This window comes from Coturnix japonica, chromosome 12 (assembly GCF_054131305.1).
Source record: "Coturnix japonica strain WE chromosome 12, WE-NBRP24, whole genome shotgun sequence".
Classification (NCBI taxonomy): Eukaryota; Metazoa; Chordata; class Aves; order Galliformes; family Phasianidae; genus Coturnix; species Coturnix japonica.
Genome location: NC_140674.1, coordinates 5739690 through 5759147, shown reverse-complemented (window position 1 = coordinate 5759147; position 19458 = coordinate 5739690). Strand labels below are relative to the sequence as shown.

Below are 19458 nucleotides of genomic sequence, written 5' to 3'. Positions count from 1 at the left end.
TGTGTGTGGTAATCTCTGCCACTGTCTTTTATGTCTTTTCTCTTCCAGGATCCCTTTGGCTGACTGTTATCACAACCTGTGAGTGCTCTGTGGCTTCGCTGCCTTTTTCTGCTACATGGGACAGGATGCTAAATCCAGAGGTGATGGTTTTCACTCTTTCAGTGCATCATCAAGTAGATGGCACTGCATAATGAGCCCCTCCGAACTGGATGTCCTCTAATTGGTATGAGCAGTGTTTGTTTTCTTGTAACTGTGAAGATCTTTCAGCTGCCTTTGAGTTGAAAAACTGTGAACAGATGTCACCAGCTGAGCAGGTTTGTCCCTGATGGGTGCAGTTTGCAGGGAGTTTTGCCTTCTGCCTGTTGGAGTTTGTCTGCAGTGCTCTTATAAGTCAAGCCCAAAGTGCTGCTGTGAGTTGACAAGCCCAGCTCCCAACTTCTTTTGTCACTCCCAGACATTACTGTGATCCAGGTGATTCTGTGTGTGTGTGTGTGTGTGTGTGTGTGTGTGTGTGTACTCACTGCTTTTACCCAAAGCACCAAACAGTGTTCGGAGCAGGCAGAAGGAGGAGGAGATAAACACAGTCAGTGTCTTCCAAGAGTTTATTTAGGAAATAAACAAAACCAGTCTCTCAATGTAACTACAGGTGACATACACGTAGCTCACTGGTTGAACAGCTGTGTCAGCATGTTCAGGAACAATGTGTGGACACTGAGCAATACAGAGAATAACTGTAAGCAGACTAAAATGTCTAAACCAAGTCTCTCCCTTCGTGTTTTCAGCGCTGCAGCATTCTTACAGGAATCAGGACTGAAACCTCCCCTGGTTGCACAGGAATAGCTGTAACAATAACAAAAATAAGGAGATCGGCTCTTTGCTGCTTTGTTCTATGAAGGGGTTTCAGCTGCTGCATGAGATCCCAGAGGTGAGCTTGGTACAAGAGAGGGTTGTTGTCATTGTCTGGTGTTTATTGATAGAACATTAATTATTTTAGGAATGTAAGACAAGAAAGTTATATAATTAATATACACTAAAGAGCACAAGAGAATTCTATACAATAATTTAGATGTATTAAATAAATACAAAATAATAGCAGCCTTCTATAATGCAGGCTACACATAGGTTTACTTCGGCTTGAAGTACCCTGGTCTTTAGTACACCTACGGGAGCAGACCTGCTCCACGAGTGTTGTAAAGAAACATATCTATAAGATACATACATAAGAGTGTCTAAGGTTAGGATTAACATTTGAAAACACATTTTACCATGGTCTCCACATATCTAATGACCCCATACTGGGGTTATTATGGGAAAAATTGGGTTGCAGGACCTGTCTGGGAGGCACAGCATCAACCTGGCCAAAACCTGACAGCGATGGTGGCTGAAATGAATTTTTCAAAGCCTGTTTGTGTTCCACTGGGTAGAAATGCTCCTGAGATGGATTTGTGCTGGGAGTGTTCCCTTTAGGACTCAGTGGGGTTTTTGCAGACAGGAGAGGCTGCTGAGATGGGCTCGAAGAATTTAATGCTGCTTTGGAGGTGTCTTCACCCGACCTGGGTAGGGATTTCAGCAGGTGGTTTAGCAGCCGTGCCCCCAGCGTCTTGTCCATCCACTCGCAGGTGAGGAGAAGGTTGTGGACCTCATGCATGCACTGAATGTATCCCGTGCTGTACCTCTGCTGAGCTTCAAGGCCCACTTTGGAGTCAGCTGCATTGAACAGGAGACAGATGGAGTTAGTAAGGGTGCAAAGCCTGCACATCCCACTTAAACACATTCAGCAGGTTCCTGTGTGCTTTGGCCCATGCAGGACCTATTACTTCCTATTGTTTCCTACCAGAACCACTGTGGGGCTGTGGCAGGTCAGTGCTCTGCTGCTCCAGGGGGACAGAAGCTCTGCAGGAGGCAGAGCAGTGCTGGGCTCCAGGCTGGAGCGGGTACAGCACTCAGGTTTCTTGGTGGAGTTTCCCACTAGAGCAGCAATATCACAGGGTATTGCCAGGCCTCTGCCAGTCTGCCATTGTGTCCACAGAGGCCCCTCAAAGACACTGGGAGATACTGAAACACCTATTATTTAGGAGCCAGACACTGGCTTCTGGAGAAGGCAGATTGATTCCTGCGTGGATTTAAGCTTGGTTTAATGCTTTACGTGGTTTGCAAGGCTCGGGGCACGGTGCAGGGAGCGGGCGGCCCCCAGCATCCTGCTGCCCGTGGGCAAGCAGAGCCAGAACGGAACAAAAGGAGAAACAGGCGCTGGAAGGAAAATCTTTTGTGGGTTAAAATGTATTCGGCTCCATCTCCCCACCTAGTGGTGAAAACCAGCCCATAGCAGCAGTACGGCTGTCGGCAGGTTTGCAAGAGGCTTTGGCCAAACGGCTGGAGGGCTGAATGTGCAGCCCTGCGCCTACTGCATCCCAGGGCTGCAGGGAAGGGGCACTTACCCATCAGCTTGCTGTTCTGGATGTTCTGGAGGTGTTTCACCGTCATTTCCAGGATGTCTGCTTTTTCCAGTTTAGACTGCTAATAAAGAAAGAGTTCAGCAGCTGAGAGGCCATGAGGTATTTGCAGGGTTTCACAAAATACAGAGACACTCTCTTGTCCTCCCAAAAGCCAAATGATTGCCATCAGCAGAGAGACATAATCTGCATCAAAACGAACACTTACATCCAAGTGAAACGCGCCAACCACAGTCTCCTTCAGCTGGTCCAAGCAGTTGTTAATCCTTTCCCTGCGCTTCCGTTCAATTAGAGGTTTCCTTAACTGCAGGGAAGAGAATCAGAGAATCATAGAACGGCCTGGGTTGAAAAGGACCACAATGATCATCTGGTTCCAACCCCCTGCTGTGTGCAGGGTCACCAACCAGCAGCCCAGGCTGCCCAGAGCCACATCCAGCCTGGCCTTGAATGCCTGCAGGGATGGGGCATCCACAGCCTCCTTGGGCAACCTGTTCCAGTGTGAAACCCACTTCTGGGTGAAAAACTTTCCCCTAAAGAGGAGGAGGAATTGCAGTTGATTTGTTTTTTGTAGAGAAGGGAAGAAACTGAACTGTGTGAGATTCACGGGGGCAGCCCAGGGTCGTTGTGGGTCAGGAGAGCCACATCCCAGTGTGTAACAAGTGCAGGATGGCACAATGCTCAGTAGGGTCAGTACCAATAGTGAGCCTCCAGCTCTGGTAGGGGCCTGTCCTGTGGGTCTGAATTCTCTTACTTCCACCACTATTAGCCCGAGTTCACCCAACAGAAACCAAAAGGCAGAGAAATGAAGCAGAAAATAAACTTACAGAGGTTAAATTCAGAGCAAACATCCTTATAATAAGAGGAAGAAAATCCCTTTATCCCACAGCAAGCAATCTACAGCACCCATCCCTGCGTGGGGCTCCTACCTTCCTCTCCTCCTTGGTGCTGGACAGCTTGTGTGCACCGCCGGCCATGGCTGCAGCCGTCATTGTAATCCAGCCTGTCCGCCCGGCGCTGCCAGGACGGGTGCGGGTGCCACTCGGGCAGCGGGTGCTGCCAGTCCCGGCGGGCGCTTTGCTTCTCCTCCGCTCCTCCGCTGTATTTATAACCCAGAATTAGCATGTGAAAGGGAGCTCGCCTTGGCGGGACTTCTTTTCCCACACGAGGGGTCGAGCCCAAAGGTTTGTGGCCATCAATCAAAGCTGACAGGGCATTGCTTCTTTTCAATGACCGCGGCGACCCCCCCCAAACGGTGACAGATGTCCGGCCTCCAAAGCCTTGCTTTGTAGGGATCTTTTGTTAAGGAAGAAGAGAAGCAAAACGGGCGAGCTCGGAGCAGCTTGCACGGCTCCTGCTCAATTTGCACAGATTCCCAGGGAGGGAAACAATAGTGGGACCCAGTTGAGTTACACCTGGGAAAATGCCCTCTGCGTCTCTTCTCTCCTGCATCCCTCTGAGCCAGCGCTGCTTTTTACCTGCCAGCCTGAGCCTCGAGTATCTTCAATCCTCGAAGCAGCCTCTTAATTTGATAATAGAGTACTGGACTGACTTGTTCCTGCAGGAATTGTTATTGCAGGATAATGGCGATCGATTAAAAAGTGTTGACAGCAGGCAGCTATAGCAACCTCGCTCCCAGCACAGAAACCCTCCAGGGAGAGCACTTTGTGGACCTCCCGAGGATGTGAATTCTCTGTTGCACACAGCTGTGTGCAGGGAATACAGAGCTCGTCTAGTTTGTTGTTGCTGTGTGCTGTTTAATATTAAACTTGCAGACAGCTGCAGAAGCAAACCAGCCTTGAGGTGAACGCAGTCCTGTTGATTCTGTGGGATCTGTACTTGTTTACTTCTCCCCCCCGCCCCCTTTCAGGCTTCCTTGACTGTTTTGGGGGGGAAGAGTGTTTTTCTGTTTGATTCAGCCCTCTGAAATGCTAGTGCAGAAGCATAGGGGCCTTTACAGAAGGCTTGGCACAGAATGGGAACGTGCTTTTATGCTTCCTTACCTCTGAGTGGTTTTGAGGGGGAGCACTAAGGCATTTTTCATGTGCTTTTGCTTCCTGACATCTACTTTGCTAACAGCAGGATCGGGGCAGCATCCTATAGAGTCACCCAGATGAAGCCCTTCAAGTTGGTGTCGAATGTGTCACCTTATGTAAATGGACAGGAAGAAGCTGTGTTGGTTTAGAAGCTCCAAAAGCCCTCAGGATCCACTCTTGGAATTTCCCATCACCCAGCTGCAGCTGCAGAGCCCTTACTCCACCCCTTCAGCCGTAGGTGGTGATGTACCCCAGCAATGGAGCGAGGACATTGCGTCCTGCACTTAAATGCTGTGTGGGTGTATGCTTGTATGTGTGTGTAAATGCAAATGTTTGCAGCGTGCCTGCATTCAATGCTGTCTGGGCTTATAAAGAAACGTGTCCCCAGACATGCTATCATGCAGGCAGGGGTTGTTTGTCAGCCGAATGTAGGTGTTGGGTGCAGTTGCCTGGTTTTATAAGCACCCTACTTGGCAGTGGTGCATGAGGGAGAACCTGAGATGGGTGTTTGTTGCTCTGGGAGAGGACAGTTAGTATCTTGTCCTTTGTGATGCAGCACCTGAGTGGGAATGGGCACCTTGTATCAGGTCTGTCCCCTGCACAATAAATGGAAGGAGGTTTCACTGTCTGGTGTGAGAGCTCTTCACATCTGCCAGGTCCCCACATTTAAGATACTTTTGCTTTTTTCAAGTGTTTTCCAATAGATTGGAAGAAGTGGGGGCATGACCTCTAGCCAGGTTTTGCTTTCTGGTGGGGAAGAAGTCACCTTCCCTGCTTCTGAAGTACACCTCCCACCAGCAGCACCTCACGTGGGAGAGACACAGTCCCATGGTGACCATCCCATGGTTGCCCAAGGCCATCTCGGCTCCTGGGTGCTGCAGAGGTGTCAGAGAATGCAAAACAGCCCCAAAGCTCTGAAACACAGCAGAAGAGGTGCCCAGCCCCAGCCTGTGCCCTGCCCCAGCCCATGCCTGTTCCTCCCTCGGGCAGTGGGCCCAGGGCTCTGGGAAGCCCTCTGCTCATAGAGCCCCACTGGCTTCTGCTGGCGATGAGTTCATTTCAAGGTTCATTTGTAAGACAGCATTTCCGTGAAAAAGAAGAGCAGCTTTTGCTGTAAACAGTTATTTTACACCTCTCATTCAGGGCAGAATCCTTTATGCTCCAAGCGAGGGGGTGCGCGGGCGGGAGGGCTGCGCTGCCTTTCAGGGGAAGCGTGACATCTGTGCTGGGGATTGTAAGGCCCAAGCAGGCACATGCAAATGAGCGCGGAGCATTAAAGGGAGAACTTCTTGCAAATTCCTGCTTCCCTTTTGCATTTCGCACTGCCAGGTTTCGCTGAAAAGGGGATTCTCCATAGCAAACAAAGCCTCCCTTTTTCCTGGGCTTTCCAGAAAAAAGAAAAAAGCAGAAGGAAAAGGGTCAGTGCCATTCGGAGTTCTCTCTTTTTTTTTGCTATTTGTCTGCATTTCACACCCTGTAGAAAGAAAACAACTTTTAACATCTGTTCCTGTAGTTTTTAAGATGGAAAGAAAGGCCCTTGGAAATGGGGAAAGCGTGGCAGATGTTTGCAGATTCCCTCCAACGCAGATGTCTTGCTCTGAAAAACGTTCCTTTAGGAATCCGTGGCCACAGCTCCTCTTTGACTCGGGACACGCGACTGCTGAGCGAATGAAGGGACGTGGGAAAGCTCTATAGGACAAAAGGGCTTATTCAAACAAACCTGAGAGCCGTGAACAATCTAATAACCAGCAGAGAAATGGTCAGCGGCCCCGGCCCTGCTGGAGGGGCAGCGCTCCTGGGGCTGGGGCAGCCAATGGCCGCAGGAAGGGGCCTTTAGTGCCTCTCATTGCAAAGCCAACTTTGCCTCGAGCTGGGATGTGTGTCCCTGGGAAGCAGGGATAGTACCACTGAGGGCACTTCCACTTGGGTGACATCCACATCTCACTGCTGTTCTTTGTGACCTGCATGCTGAGGCCTCACTCTAAGAGACAGCTGTTGGGCAGAAGGGCATTTTGTAGGTGTGGTTCAGCTCCTGCTGAGGACAGACAGATGTGAGCTGTAGGGGTGTGCAGTGGGGCTGCTGAGCTGCTGGGTAGGGGCCCTGCAGCAGGAGAGCCCCAGGAGGAGGCAGCCCTGTGCTCCCAGGGCCATGGGCTGCCCCTCTCTGCATCCCAGCATCCTCCCCCAGCACTGACACTGTGCTGAAGCCAAAGACTTCTTCCTTGGGGTGCTGATGTCAGCCCTGTCTCAGCCATCTGTGGGCCAGGCCTACAGGACCCTCATTTGGAAGCACTGGTCTTTCTTTACTGCCTGGGTGCTTTCAGCTGTGACATATGTTGAGTTGTTCAGCACTGCTGTGATGGCTCCAGGATGAAGGAACATACGTTTCTGGCACATCTCAAGAAAGTTTGATCCCTAGCAGACCAGAGAGAGCCACAGGGATGCTTTCTAGCTTCCCATTCTGTCTTTTGGGGTCTATGTTTCTGCTGTATATTTGCTAGATGTTAGAGAGTATGGCATAACTAAAATGCATTGCGTCCCTCAGTCCTTGCCTCACTGCCATGGATATGAAGAGGACAGCTCTCTTCAGTGGCCCCAGTTCAACCAGCCCCTATCTTTCCAGTCCAAGGCACTATTTCCCACCCCTCTCCCTGCAAGCAGCGTGGTTGCTCTGGGCAGTTGGCTCAGGACGGCTCCCTGAGCCATCCAGCAGCCATCCTGCTGTCCCCTTCTACATTTGCCTTTTGAGTAGAAAAGATCAAATCCAGGCTGCTTCCTTAAGAGCTGCATCCTCCCTGCCAAGTGCCCATATAGGCTGAGAGCCGGGTGGCCTTGTACCAAGCAGGGAAGAGTTAAGCAGAATCATTACAGGTGCCCAAGCACAGCCTGTTAGCACAGCTGCTCAGCTGCCTGGCTCAGGCAGAAGTACCAGCATGCTTGCAGCTCTGAGCAGGTTTAGAATAACCATCAGCAGGTGTGGGCACTCAGCCTGCCCCAGCTTCACACAGCACAAACTCAGCACAGCCCCCCATACTTCATGGCTTGGGGAAAGGAGTGGTGTCAGCTGGGTTGGGGAAGGATGCTGTGCACTGTGAGTATGGGTCCCTGCTCACAAAGGGTGCTGCTTGGCAAACAGCACGGGTGGGAGGGGTGTCCTGGCCCTCTGCTGCCAGCTGCTGTGTTTGACTTTGTCCTTTCTGCTTTTAAGGGAGAGGCCTTGCTTTTGGTGCAGGCAGTAATGCAGCATTTTTGAAGGGAGAAACAAAGCGTCTGGAGCTACTGGAAGGGTGAGGCTGGGGAACAGCCACCACACCGGGCACTGAAAACAACTCAGCCCTGACGTGAGGACTCAGAACTCCCTGCTCCCTCCCCAAGGCAGGGATGGCCCCGGATCTCCATTGCCATAAGCAAACATTCACAAAGGAGAGGCTGTTTTCACAGTGATTTCAGTCATTATGACTAAATGGTTTTAGTCTGGTCGGTTTCAGAAGGTCAGCTCTGGTTCAAAGTTGAGGTTAAAAAACAAAGGTTAAATCTCTTCACTGAAAGGTTCAAATCTGCTGCTTTTGGAACAGCTATAAATCACACTGTTGCGACTTTCTCTGTCGCCCAAGGGTGGTTTGCTCCCCAAATTATCCCAGCTCGAGAGGAATGTGGTGAAGAGCTGTAAATACCGACGAGGTGACTGGATGCACCAAGTCAGGAGGGAACAGTCAGTGTCTGTGCAGGTAGGATTGCTCCCAGCACAGCAGCACATTAACCAGCACTGCTCAAAGATTACTCACTGCCAGATCCTGCCAGGGGGAACAGGGCTGCACTTCCAGCCTGGGCTTGGTTCAGGAGACCAAGAGCAGAGCTGGAGGTTCTTTTATGGATAGAGAGGGGCACACGTGGCATAGGATAGTGCTGTATGGAATATCTTTGTCATAAGAGAATTCCTGCTCCAGAAGAAGTAAGGGATGTTTCTGGAAGTACTGTTGGTGTCTCTCAATCCAGCTGCTGTACAGAGTGCTCCAGTCCTCAGCAGCCCCAACTCGGCACCCTCAGTATCCGAAGAATGGCAGTGAAGTTGTGAAGAGTCTGGAGCTGATGTTCCTGCCATTGCTCAACGCATCTCCTGTCTGGCAGGTTAGCAGAGCTCCTGGCCCTGCAGGAAGTCTTATCTGCTCTTCTCAGTTAGTTGCAACGTGGACTCTTAAGCCAAGAGTGAGTTATAGGAAGAAGAAAATCTGATAAGCTGTGTGGGTGGTGACACACTGATATGGTTTAACCTGCTGTGCTGGAGTGGTGTTTGGGGATGAAGAGCCATTAGTGGTGGGGAGAGTGCAGAGGGCTAAGAGGGGCCTTTGTGAGACAAAACTGTGCTGTGTGCCTATGAGTAAGTTCAGCTCTCATTCCATTTTGTCCATATGCCAATAGCAGCTTTCTGTTTATAGTACATGTGTATACGTGTGCTGACACCACATCCTGACCCCCTGACACAAAATACCTCATCAGCATGAATGAGGCAATGGGGATGGCCAGCATTCATCCTCTGCAGGAAGAACAACCTGCAGCCTTCATGCCATTACGTTGTTCTCAGCCTTCTGCACACCAGCTTCTTCTGTAGGGTGCAAAAGGACAGCCTGCAAGGCAGTGGGCTTATAAACAGCACTTCCTTTGTGCTGCTCACTTCTGGCCCTGCAGGGCTGGGATTGCAGCACCCGAGGAAGTGAGGAAACACTTGGTTAGGGTTTTGTGCTTGTGGGTTCAGACCCACGCAGCCCAGCTGGGTCAGCAGAAAGACTGTAGGATGGGAGGGCATGAGCCTCAGGGACTCTGATCCTTACCAGTCAAATCCAGCCTGGACTGCACTTTGTTTAAGGTAATCTTTGTGTCCATATGTATGTGTATATATTTATATAACAAATCAAAGAGCTATAAAATTTATTGTGGGTTCCAATCTGTTTTTAGTTTTGTAAATACAGCCTAGTTTTAGCCATCTCTCTTTTCTCTTTAAATTCTTTCATTATTTTTCTCTTTCCAGATACTAGGGTGAGGATTTCTTATTTCTCAGGAGGAACCAAAGGGTTGGGGAAGTAGTGGTTCAGTGAGAGGAAGAATGCAGGTCTCATGGTCAGAGGGCACTGAGGGCCCACAAGGTGTGTGATGCTCCATGACCTGCCCTTTGAAGGTGTGTCCATACACACACATGCAGATGGCTGTATATGTGCATACCTGCAAATTTAAGATTTTCAACAGATACATATTTAGACATGGAGCTGAGTAAGTCACCTATGTAAACACGTTTACTTTCAGAGGTTGAAACTAAATGGTCATTGTGGTTCTTTCCAACCCAGGCCATTCTATGATACAATTCCATGAATGGGTTCTGTGCTTTACGGATAACTTTCAATTGTTCTACAGCAATAAAAAGTTTATTAAAAGGACATGGTTCAGAAGGGCAACATACTGCTCTTGTTGCTGTACAGGAAATTAATTTGCAACCAGGGTTTATTCTTATGCTTTTTTTTCCTGGTAATTGTTTTTCTGTTTCTGGCAGACTTTATGTGCTACCCCGAATTCCTGTGATTTGAATCATATTTTAAAAGCAGGTTCTAATTCTGAGATGGCAGCTTGAATTGAGGACAAACCATAGCATTACTATGAGAAGAAAGAAATCCAGATCTGGATGACCATCCTGTGCACTATCTGTTGTAAATATGCTTTGGGGAGTGTGAGTCCGTTCATTACGTACAGCTTAAATGAGCAGACAGACAGCAACACACTCACCAGCAGGTGTTTCTTTGAAGCCAGGAACAGCCGCAGCCTGAAGCCGGGGTGAAATGCAGCTTTGGGAAAATCACAGGCACTTACAAAACCAGGCGATTAGAGTCAGCCACTGCCACTTGGCCTGGTCCAAAGTCCACGGAAATACTCAGAATTCTTTTCCTTGCAGACTCTATGTAGAAGGTACCTGAGTAGATCTGAGTCTTAGTATTTTCTCCCCAAAGCCTTTTCCCTGAGATTCTTTGTCAGGGGGTACAAACCCGGGTTTTGGTCTCTGAATTACATCAGTTTATTGGCACGGTTGAGAAGTCGTGAACTGAAAAGTAAACTGGGTGTTGGTTTATGTTATTTCCTCATTGAATATCTGTCAAGGCACTCGTTATTTTTTCACGTGCCCTACGTCATGCCCACTGAGCTGGCCTTGTAGTTAGCGGGAACTTCTCCCTGCCAATCATGTGAAGAGGTGTGAGATAAATGAGGTAAGGGCATTTATTTCTAACTTCCTGGTCTGTTTTAATACTGCTCCCCTTAGTCTCTGTTCCCAGTGCCTCTGCCTGAATGAAACGAAGGAGATCTCAGAGTGTGATAATATGACGAATCGCTTTCCCTGCGTGAGGTATTAGGGAAGAGGATGGATTAAGAAAGAAGCCTTGATCCCCATTTGCAGGGCAGAACCCATGTTCCCAAGTAAGGATGAGAGTAACCACAAAGTGTCAGCAGCATAGTCAGAGTTCAGGATGTTTAAAACATGTGCTGTCCTCTACTTCTTTGCCCTCTAAAGTTCTCCCTGTTTTTACTTATCCATCTGTGTGGATTTTCCCCATTCCCACTCTCATTTCTGGGCTCTCCATTCTGTTCCCAGACCCTGGTCCTTGGGAAGGGACATCCTTAAAGACATGGTGGGACAGAGGCCCTGGGACAGTGGGGTTTGTCAGGAGGAAGAGGGGATGCAGAGAGGAGGCTGCTGCCTCTGCTCCTCTGAGCAGATCTGAAGCTCTTTTCCATCAGATATAGCAGTAAGGTTGGTTGCCATTACATCATGGCTGTAAAATGCATGTTAGTGGCTCAGCAGCTTGGCTCCATATTTGGTGGGAGGGAAATACAGCGTGCCTGTGTGTCTGGCAGCCCTTGGCCCTGCAGCAAACTGCAGTGCCTTGGTGCTACGGTGGTACTGGCCCCAGCTGCTGCTGTGCCTGTTTTCTTTTTTTAAGTGGAAAAGAAAAGAAGTAAATAAAACTTCGGCTTCTGCTTTCCAGTTTGCCATCAGCTGCTTCTGCTTTGTTACTTCAAAATTATATTTTAGAGGCAGTTGCATTGCTGATGTCTTAAGGAAACCATCCTCATGTGAGCAACACCCTGCAAGCGTGGTGTCCTTGCAGGGATGTGTTGGCTGGTTTTGGGCTGAGCCAAATGAGCCCTTGGAGCCTTCAGATCCCGCTCAGCTGGCTGTTCCTACAGAGCAGAACATCAGAGTGCTGCCTTTATAACTGTTGGGTTGTTCTTTTTTTCTTCAGTGAAGTAACTTGAAATTTTGAGTCATGTTTATTCACTTCCTAATTTGCAAGAATTAAGTAATTCGCAATGGCTGTGAATTAGTGAATTGCTATTGTACCGAGAGGTCTCTTGCATGTTGAATTTAATTTCTGAGAGCTTGGAAGAACCGTGTTCCCCTGCTCATGGAGTTCCTTGAAACACGCTACACGATGATGATAGTTACACTGAATGTATTACTTGCATGGTCTTTTTTCCAGCGGTCATCTGTAAAGCAGTAGCATCTATTTTCCAGGTGCTCTGTTGAATCATTGTACTGGCACTTGTCTTTAATTCTTTCTTCTCTTTCTTCAGCACCCTGAATATTATCTGTTTAAACTTGAATGCTTTCAGCATAATTACAGGTTAACGATTTGAGCTCAGACATACACACCCTTTCAAAGCTGGCTTTGAAAACAATTATTTCCAGCTCACACGCGGGATATATCACCTGCCAACATTCTGCCTGCTGCATGCTGTGGGCCTATATGAGCCTGGCCAACCATCCCCAGCAGCCTTGTCACCTGCCTGGCCAACACATCCCACTGTGCATTCAAGTCCAGTGCTGCTCTGTCTGCCTATGAGATGAACACAACACAACAAGATGTTTTCTTCCTACCCCCATCTTGAGTTGCTCAGGAAAACATCCCCACTGGTGCAGCACCACTGCAGCTCGCCATGTAGCTGAATGCAAATACGTATGAACTTTGATGCTGTCAGGGATTGTTGCAAGTGGGATCAGAAGTGTTTTCCTGAGCTGATGTAGCAGGCTGATGCATGTGGGCAGTGCAGTGCACAAGGAGGCAGAGCATCTCACAGGTTCCATGTCATCTCTCTCTTCATTTAGTGACAGACTCCTATGGTTAAGGTGCTTACTGCTTCCTTCAGCACAGTGCAGTGGATCTCAGGGAGAACAAGGGGACTTTGAACAGCGAACAGAATGGGATGTTGCAGGTGGAAGACTTGCAAAGGATCCAGGAATGAGAATGTCTCACAAGGGTGAGAAGCTGGACTGTGAAATACCGGAGGTTGCTGGCAGGCTGCTAAAAGACGCAGTTAGGGTAGAATGCACAGAACAAATGGATCCAAAAATGCCACACATGGAACAACGCAATGGCTGAAGGTGCTGCTTGGGCACATCAGCTGGGCTGTGTGTTTCCTGGGCCAATGAGTGCTGCTGTACTTGTTGTTGGGGTACAAAGACTTACTTTGCTTATGTCAGAGTGTCGTTGTCTTTGTTGTTTTTAGTTCTGTTACACTTCCAGCTGAGTGTTGGGGATGAGGATTTTGCCGGGGAGACCCTTCAGGTCCCAAGAGCAGCGTGAAGGCACAGGGGAAAACCCAATGCAATAATACAGGTGTAAATGTAAGTTATGGAATTTTCTTTTGCTTTTCGCTTGCCTGGTCACCTCACGATGGCTCTCTTACCTCCTATCTCCACTCCTTTCACATAGAAACACCAGGTTGCCCTTTGTCAGCCATAGGCTCCAATCACCCTTTATATTCCCCTCCAGACCTTCTCCTGGCCCCCCTGGGCCGCCCCGCCCCGGCCATAACACGGCGCCCTTAACGCTCGGACCTCCGCTCCGCCAGGGGGCGCCCGAGTGCGGCGGCGGGCGGAAGCGTCGCTGCGTTCCGCCGGCTGCTCGCCGCGCTCCGCCGCCGGGCGAGGACGGGCGGGAGGGACGGGCAGCTGCGGCAGCGCAGCACCGCGGGGCGGGGGCCGGGCCGCGCCTCGGACCGCAGCCGTCGCAGCCGGAGCCGGGCGGTCGTGCCGCAGCAGGGGCAGGCCCCGCCGGACGCGACGCCGAGGAGGCGCCAGGCCGCGGCCCAGGTACCGGGCGGGAGGCGGCGGGCGGTACGCGAGCGAGGGGCTGGGCCCACCCGGCTCGTCCGACCCGTCGGGCCGTGTGTGTCCTCCGGGCCGCGGGGGCCGCCGAGGGAGCGGCCTGGCCCGGCCTTGCCCGCCGCGTTTGGGCCCCGAGTCGCTCCGAGGTGACGGTGACGGGTGGGTCCCGGCGCTCGGAACTTTCCCCGGGCGGCTCCTGGCGATGCGGGCCGGGCACGGCGCTGCCCGGGGGAGCTCCGTGCTCAGACGTGGGGCCGGGCCGCTGCGGGCCGAGGAGGCGGTGGGTTACACGCCGGGCTACCCCAGGTCGGGAGTGCGGGCTCAGAGCTCCCCTTTGTCGCTTCCTTTGCTGTATTTACAGGCGCACAGCGGGCACGGGGCGGCCCTCCGAGCGGCCGGGTCTGAGGCCTCTTCCTACAATTGTTCCCGGTCATAGTGGGCCCCGCATAGAAGTAGCGGTACGAGGGCGCTGCTGAATCCCCGTTTTTGTGAGCTGGAAGCCGGCAGCTGTTCTGTGTGTGTGCCACGGGAGAAAAAAGTGGTTTCATTAGTTCTTTTTCCTGCATCCCGTGGTGTGCTGCTCGGATTAAAACTAGGAAATATTCAGGGTTTGAGGTTGCTTTTCTTTTTTTCCTTTTTTAAAAGTAAAATTTAATTATTTTATAAGTCACCACGAAGATACATATGATTTATTGAAAACCTACATGCTGCCTTATGGGAATTGTGTGGTGAGTCAAAGAGTCAACTGCATGACCTGGCCAATGCAGTTTCAGTGGGGCAGGTAACAGCGCTTGGGGAAGCAGTTGAAGTGTCGACCACAGGTGAAATCTGATTAGCATCAAAACATTGGCAGGTTTTTTGTGTGCGTGTGGTTTGGAAGCTGCCTATCAGAAGCTCCAACACGAGGCCGGTGTTTTCCTTCCAGCAGCGCAGCTCATCTCCAGGAAACATCTCTTCCTTTTCAGTGCTAGAGCTCGTGAAATCACACAGTGCCAGAGGAAGTGTCACATCCTGAGCTTGCACCTTAACACCTCCACTTTGCAATGATAGATTTTTACCACTTAAAACGCCATGAGCCTGTAGTTAATACCCACTCCCTTGTACCTGTTGATGTGGCGTGAGCCTTTAACTGAAGAGGAAAAAGAGGCCAGGAAATCCTGTGAGATGCAGAGTGAGCACAGCTCCTGCTTTGGTGTCACAAGTCCTGAGCAGTGTGACAGCCCAGCTGAGCTGTAAGAACAGCACTGGGTCTCAATGGGATCCTGTCTGTCACTGACTCACTGTTGTAAGAGCATTATAGTTTACAATTAGCTTCGTGGCTGTCTTGTGACACGGGAAGCTATTGAGTCAGCCAGGTAGTGTTCGCTGGGCTGAAGTCTGCTTGTATTTGAATGCTTATCTTGATGGCAGCGTGGTACAGGTGGTGTTAGGGGTTTTCTTTGTCTGATTGAGAAAGCGTCTTAAGATGGGAGGAGATTCTGTCTGGAGTTTGTAAGTATACAATAACATGCTGCTCAACGTTTCTAGGGGCTGATAGCATTGATCTTTTGAGTTAATTGCATTTTATTAGGTTGACTGGGGGGTTCTGAAACCTCCCTGCCTTTCATAGGCTTTAAAACCTGCTTATAGATAGAGAAGAGTTGAAAAGCAGCGCTACCGCGAAGAACTGATGCTTCTTTAGGGGGTATGTATTTCTACAAATAAAGGAGACTAAGCAGGAATGCCAGCTAAGTAACACTTTGTGACAATATGTCTTTGAGAGATAATTGTGTTCTTTGGGTATTATCAAGTGCAGACAAATGTGTATTCCCGGGGGGTGTGACAGTATTAAGAGAGCTCCACCTCTTGGAATCCCTTGATTGCTTTTCAGCAACATTTATGCAGGAGGGAATGGTGTCTCTTTTGCATTCTATCGTGGAAGCTAATGAGTTTGTTTCTTACTAATTAACTGATGGTAGCCAAGAGAGGCTTTACTGTTGTGCTGTAAGTGCTGCTCTTTTTACCTTTTCTAAAGGTGTTGTTGTGAATGCTGGAATTACTGACTAATGTCCTCACTTCTGAATCCATTCTGGAGTATTTGAGTTGTTCCAGAACTGTTGATGAGTAGTTTGCAGCCTTAATATCTGTGGAAAATATTCCTGCAGGCTTTGATAATCCCTGTCGTGTGCTCAGGGGCTCGAGGCAGGGAGGTATTGGGATGACCTTCTGAATTCCCTTCTGGCTCTGCTTTTCTGTAATTCTGACACTTTCTGATACAGTTTAATTACAAGAGCGGCTATTGAAATACGATTACTGCTGTCTAATTGGAGACATCTTGCAGCTTTCTATCAAAAATAAGATTTGAGTCAGCTGCTTCTTCAACATTAATAGTGCCACAGTAACCACCTCCCCCCACCCAAGTGTGAGCACACAGGTCAAATTAGAAGATGATGCTGTCCTTGATGTAGGCTTTTATACTCATGCTTTGCTGTTACCTATGGCTTAAACTGCTGTCATATGAATTTGGTCTTTCTTTAGCACGAGCAGATTTTCATGCTATTGCTATTTTATTTTACGGTAAAATGGCCCATGTGTTTGTCCCTATATAAGGACTCTTCAGGAGGAATTGAGTTGAGGATTGACCCAAACTGGAAGCAGCCAAAAAGCTGTATATGTGCACAGTAAGAGCTGTGCTCCTTCCTCAGCAGCCTGTGTGTGCTGTCGTTCTCAGGCAGCCTTCATTTAGAAATAGAAAGCGTGTTTCTTAGTTTGAAATAAACAGCGGCAATTTGCTTTTTGAGTCCCTTGTTTGGAGAGTTGTAGCTGGCGTTTCTTAGAAGAGACACTACAAAAATGACTCGCTGTGGATGTCAAATATGCTGGAATAAAGCAAATGTGAGGCCACCCAGGGGGCACAGGTTTGTGAGGGTGTCACAGAATGTTGCAGCCAAGGTTTCTGTTCATTAGGAGTCTGCTCCTAATGAGACCCCTGGCTCACTTCTGAGGGTCTGTTTGCTTTGTCATTCCTTCTTTCCCTTCAAACGCTTGGAGAATTCATCACTGAGAAGTGAAATATGTCTAAAGTTAACTATGTCTGAAAGCAGTTCAGAGATGGGGAAGCTATAATTAGTGTAGGACTGTGCGTTTCACTAAGTTCAGAAACATCCTTCGGTGAAGTTACTGAGCAGTTACTGCTTTGATTTTGAAACACTCAGATACACTCTCCAACTTCTCACCTAGAACTGGCTGCGTCAGTGACAAATTTCCATGTGCTGCTTTAGCCAGGGCTGGGGACCTTTGGCATGTTCCATTCTCTGGTACCTGACTTCCCAGCGTCCTGCTCAGGAAGGTGCTTAAACAATCTACAGGCCTTGACCTTCCCAGCAGCACTGTGTGTGTTGTGCTGCCATCCTGATGCCTGAGCACTGCTGGCACCTCGTGCTGCTGTTGTACAACTGGGGCAAAAGGTATTTCTCTCATTATGCTTTGATTCCATTGCTACGTGTAAAACATCACTGCTTCAGGAGATCATAGTTCTTGTAGTATATGTCAAAAGGTTTATTTTGGCTGATGCATTTTGTTTTCGAATTACCCACAGTACAACCATCTGACTTTATCAGACATAATATATGGGAAAAGAAAAAGCAAAAGAAAAGCTTGTTTGCAGAGGAATAGGATTTTAGGAAGGAAAACCTGGCAGCTTTTATTGTGTATAAGGAGGATCTTTGGGGTGCTGCCATGCAGTGAAGGTAACGTAAGTGAGCGCTGGGAAGTGTCTCCCACACGATTTGTGAATGCATCACTCTTCCAACCTGTAACACCTGCTGCTCGAGTCCTCAGTTCCTGCTCAGCAGAGGTTGGCAGTGAGGGAGGAACTTTGGGGGGGGATTTAAAGAGAGGGCTTGTCCCGGAGGGCTTTGCTCAGTATCTTGTTAGAAAGATGTTGAGGAAGTGAAGTTCATCTCTCAAAAGTTGACCAAGAGAAGCTGTGGATGCCCTGCCCCTGGAGGTGCTCCAGGCCAGCTTACATGTGGCCCCGGGCAGCCTGAACTGGAGATCCAGCCCACAGCAGAGGTGGGAACTGGATGATCTTTGAGGTCCCTTCCAGCACAGCCGTTCTAGGATTACCAGGTTTCCCCAGTGGCCAAGTGAGATGGACCTTTCTCTGTAGATATCAAGGATAATAGTCAACATTGAAGGAAGCTTCTTGAAAATACTCAGTTTTCTAAACAAGTGTTGTTCTGCATGCAGTCGTATGGGTTTGTAATCTCTAAGAAAAGCAGTATATTGACTCATCAGTATTGACTAATATGTTTCCGTTTTACATCTCTAATTGATGTTGGGCAATGTTTAAGCTCTGCTCGCGCAGTAGCAGGGTGGAGCTGGAGTAAACAGCGTTCTGCTGGGAGCTGCCTCCATTCACAGGGCACTGACTGTGCTGTGCAACACACACCCCACGTGTCACAGCAAGGGATCAGCATCCTCGGATCCAAGAAAGCCTCTTTATTGCAGGGATAGGGAATATTTCCAGTAGAGTCACAAGAACCTTGTAGCCATAGCGCAGGGTCGTACTGCAGGGAGGGTGACAAACCTATGAATGTATTGAAGTTTTGACTTTTTGTCTGTTTTCTTCATTTGAGTGTTTAATAAGGCTGTGAATTCTGATAGCTGCATGTTCCTTGTTTCTCAAAGCTCTTGTTATAGAGCCTGGTTTCCTTAGCTAAACTTCAGGAGATGGTAACCTCTGAATTTCCCTTGGTAGTTCTGTGCAGTAACTGCATTAAAGGAAAGCTGGGAGGTTTTGTTTTATATATTATGAAACAATGCTAGTTCCTTTCTCCAGCCCAGCTGTTGGAGGCAGGTCAGATAAGTGAACTCTGTCCCTCAGAGATGATTCAGTTCTGTCAGTTGGGTTGGTATTTTGCTGTGTGAGTTGGGCTGGTGTTAGTTTCTTCCTGATATCCTACCTGCTGTCTCTGGTAGCTGTCAGACAGTTATGATTTGCAAACCTGTGGATGCTTTGCAGGAGAGGTACTGATTCCTAGATAGAAAATACCAGCTGTTTTTAGGGTTGGTCTTAGTTGCCTCTGGTGCCTTGTGAGTGGTCAGGATGACTTGGTTAGGTTGTCATGAAAAGAGCCTGGGCAGATCTTTGGGAGCAAACTAGATCTTCCCCCCTTGATTCCTATGCTGCTTAGCATTTCCTAGTGTGGATTGAGGGGTTGAGGTGAAACTTCCCCCTCTCTGCCCCAAAATACATGCTACAATAGGAAAACACAGCAGCTTCAAGTTCTGACATTCACTTCCATACTGCAACTTTAGATGCAGCATCATTTTGGAATTACTTACATGGACTTTGCATATCACAGTGGTTGGTTCTATTCTTGGGATGAGGCCGTGAATTAGAGGTTGCTGTTTTGCTTGCTTGTTTACTTTTCCTAAGTTGTTCTCTTGTAAATGCAGTGACATCATGGTAGCAATGAGGTGTGCATCTGAATGCTACAGATGTGTCCTGGCCTATGCTGGGTCTTGGTAGTGTGTTGTTTTTTCTTTGCTGTTTCAAGTGAAAGCTAACTTTTGATCTTGAGTATTCAGGGTAAAGAGCCTGGCTAGCCTCAGATTTTGCTGATTTTAGCAGTGTTTTCCCCCTCTTGTCACACTGTCCTTGATGTAGAATGCTCAGGAAGAAGCAGGTAGTTCCACATCCAGTTGAGGCAGTGTGGACATTGGGTTCGAGGTAGTGAAGGAGAGAGCACCAGCACAGTGCTAGCACTATTGCAGATACAGTGCTCAGTAGGTTGGCTGGTCGATTGTTTTGTTTGCTCATGTAGGTTGTATTTGCACT

General features: G+C 48.9%; 2 protein-coding genes across 8 annotated transcripts in view; one reads left to right on the top strand and one right to left on the bottom strand.

Moving 5' to 3' along the window:
* Positions 1 to 588: 588 nt before the first annotated feature.
* Positions 589 to 3529, bottom strand: LOC107317839 (transcription cofactor HES-6-like). Of its 2 annotated transcripts, none has more exons than XM_015870963.3 (4): positions 3380 to 3529; positions 2662 to 2757; positions 2439 to 2517; positions 589 to 1707 (listed from the first exon to the last, which is right to left on the bottom strand). In XM_015870963.3, the coding sequence occupies exons 1-4, from the start codon at positions 3440 to 3442 to the stop codon at positions 1262 to 1264; spliced, it is 684 nt and encodes a 227-aa protein (XP_015726449.1). In that variant the 5' UTR covers positions 3443 to 3529; the 3' UTR covers positions 589 to 1261. The 2 variants fall into 2 exon arrangements, with proteins under 2 accessions (XP_015726449.1, XP_015726450.1); XM_015870964.3 differs by having other exon boundaries at positions 2439 to 2514.
* CAB39 (calcium binding protein 39) overlaps positions 590 to 19458 on the top strand; it is a 44372-nt gene continuing 25503 nt past the window's right edge. For 3 of the 6 annotated variants that reach the window (XM_085512837.1, XM_015871223.3, XM_085512833.1), the window contains exon 1: positions 13523 to 13619. The gene's annotated coding sequence lies outside the window, so the exon portion shown is untranslated. Of the gene's footprint in view, positions 926 to 13522; positions 13941 to 19458 lie in introns of those variants that run through there. The other 3 variants (XM_085512834.1, XM_085512836.1, XM_085512835.1) reach the window with 3 other exon arrangements.